Source organism: Cornus florida, unplaced genomic scaffold (assembly GCF_030987335.1).
Source record: "Cornus florida cultivar Cherokee Brave unplaced genomic scaffold, ASM3098733v1 CherokeeBrave_3.0.0_Hap2_Chr09, whole genome shotgun sequence".
Classification (NCBI taxonomy): domain Eukaryota; kingdom Viridiplantae; phylum Streptophyta; class Magnoliopsida; order Cornales; family Cornaceae; genus Cornus; species Cornus florida.
In genome coordinates this window covers 86,601,114-86,602,750 of record NW_026775579.1, presented here as the reverse complement: position 1 = coordinate 86,602,750, position 1,637 = coordinate 86,601,114, and the positions used below count along the sequence as shown (strand labels likewise).

At 36.8% G+C, this 1,637-nt stretch overlaps 1 protein-coding gene across 1 annotated transcript; it reads right to left on the bottom strand.

Moving 5' to 3' along the window:
• LOC132273078 (F-box/kelch-repeat protein At3g23880-like) lies at positions 1-1,260 on the bottom strand. Its single transcript, XM_059774111.1, has one exon. It carries the CDS (start codon positions 1,258-1,260, stop codon positions 1-3), a length of 1,260 nt encoding a protein of 419 aa, XP_059630094.1.
• Positions 1,261-1,637: the final 377 nt, after the last annotated feature.

The following is a 1,637-nucleotide window of genomic DNA, read 5'->3' as shown; positions in this document are numbered from 1 at the left end:
TTACAATTGTTTTTTCTTCTTTCCTTGAGGAGTACGAATGGGCAAAACGAAACTATTCACATATAAAATCAAACTTGAATCCAGAAACATTCTTCGTCCAAGACTAGTGCACCTGTTAATTTTAGGATTATAGATGAATATCTTTACATCATCAAACATCATCACAATTTCACCTTTGTTCGTTACACACAATGGCTTCAAAGAATGTATATGTGTTGTATGTATCCAGCGTGGGATGACAATGAACTTAGTCCAAGAATTATGCTCACCATATTGCTTCATGGTCCACACCTCAACATAGTTCTCATCAATGGTATTATAATATAAACTGAGGCATCCTCTTATAACCATCAAACCAAACTCATCTCCAAACTTATTTCCTTGATTTATACAATTTGGTGTTGGCATCTCCTTGAACTTCTCATCCACCATATCAAAGTAAACAAGCAGATAGTCATATGTATGGGGGGCTTGTGAATAGTCCGTAGCAGCTGGGTGGCTGAGGTTGTGGGCATCACCATACATACAAGTTGGTGGATCATTGTTATTGTTATTACTATGAGTACGAGAGGTTTGTTGTTTTAGTAGAAAGGGAGGCATCACAGCACGGGCCGACTCTATCTTAAAAGCAACCGAGTGTAACACTCCATTAACAATGGCCAAATCACTGAGAAAACGATAAGGGCATTTCTTAACCTCCGTCCAGCATTGACCTCTGAAACTGAAAACCACAAAAAAATCCCTACGAAAAAACAGCACCTTGTAATCATCCATGGAAGAATCATAGCAAAATCCACATGGTGCATAATCGCCATATATATGATATGAGAACCTCTTGTATGCCCTAGTGGATGGATTCCACAGTACACACAACTTGTCCTTTTTAAGCCACAACAGTACTAAACCATTAAAAGAACAGTTCCAGTTCACCGTAGCCTTCCTATACTTCTCACATGGAAAGCATAGTTTTTGCATTGAATCATCACAGCAGTCATAGCATACGTAGTTTAAATCTTTGGATTTGGCTGTGGTTCTGTCCCAGAAAAAGATACTTTGACGCTCCAACTTAATTGATTCATTGAGATATGATCTCTCAAATTCGGGTTCGGAAATTGCATCAAGCCATGATTTACAAACGCACTTGAATCGCAACAGAGACTTCACCGGTAGTCTCAAGAGTATATTGGATATGATTTCATATGGAAGACTTGACGTGTCACCTTCAATCCCTAGCTTTCTTCGTTTTATCGTCCTTCCCATTCTCTTGCAGCTGTATCTGTCTTGGCTTATGCAGAAAGGGGGTTTTAGGGTAGAATTTATGCAGGTTTCAGGCTAGAGTTTATGCATATGTACGTAATAGGTTTATTATATATAACACTGGGCAAGAGAATACGAATACTAGTCCATTTGGGATTCGTTAAAAACAGGGATTCTTAAAAACAATTTTATTTAAAAAAAATTACGTTTAAATGTGTACTTATAATGGTTACCAAATATAGTGCAGTAGAACTAAACTCTATTAAGTAACTCTTTTTCATTACTTTTTAATTGTGGGCAAGAGAATTCGAATGCTAGTCCATTTGGGATTCCTTAAAAACAGGGATTCTTAAAAACAATTTTATTTTTAAAAAATTACT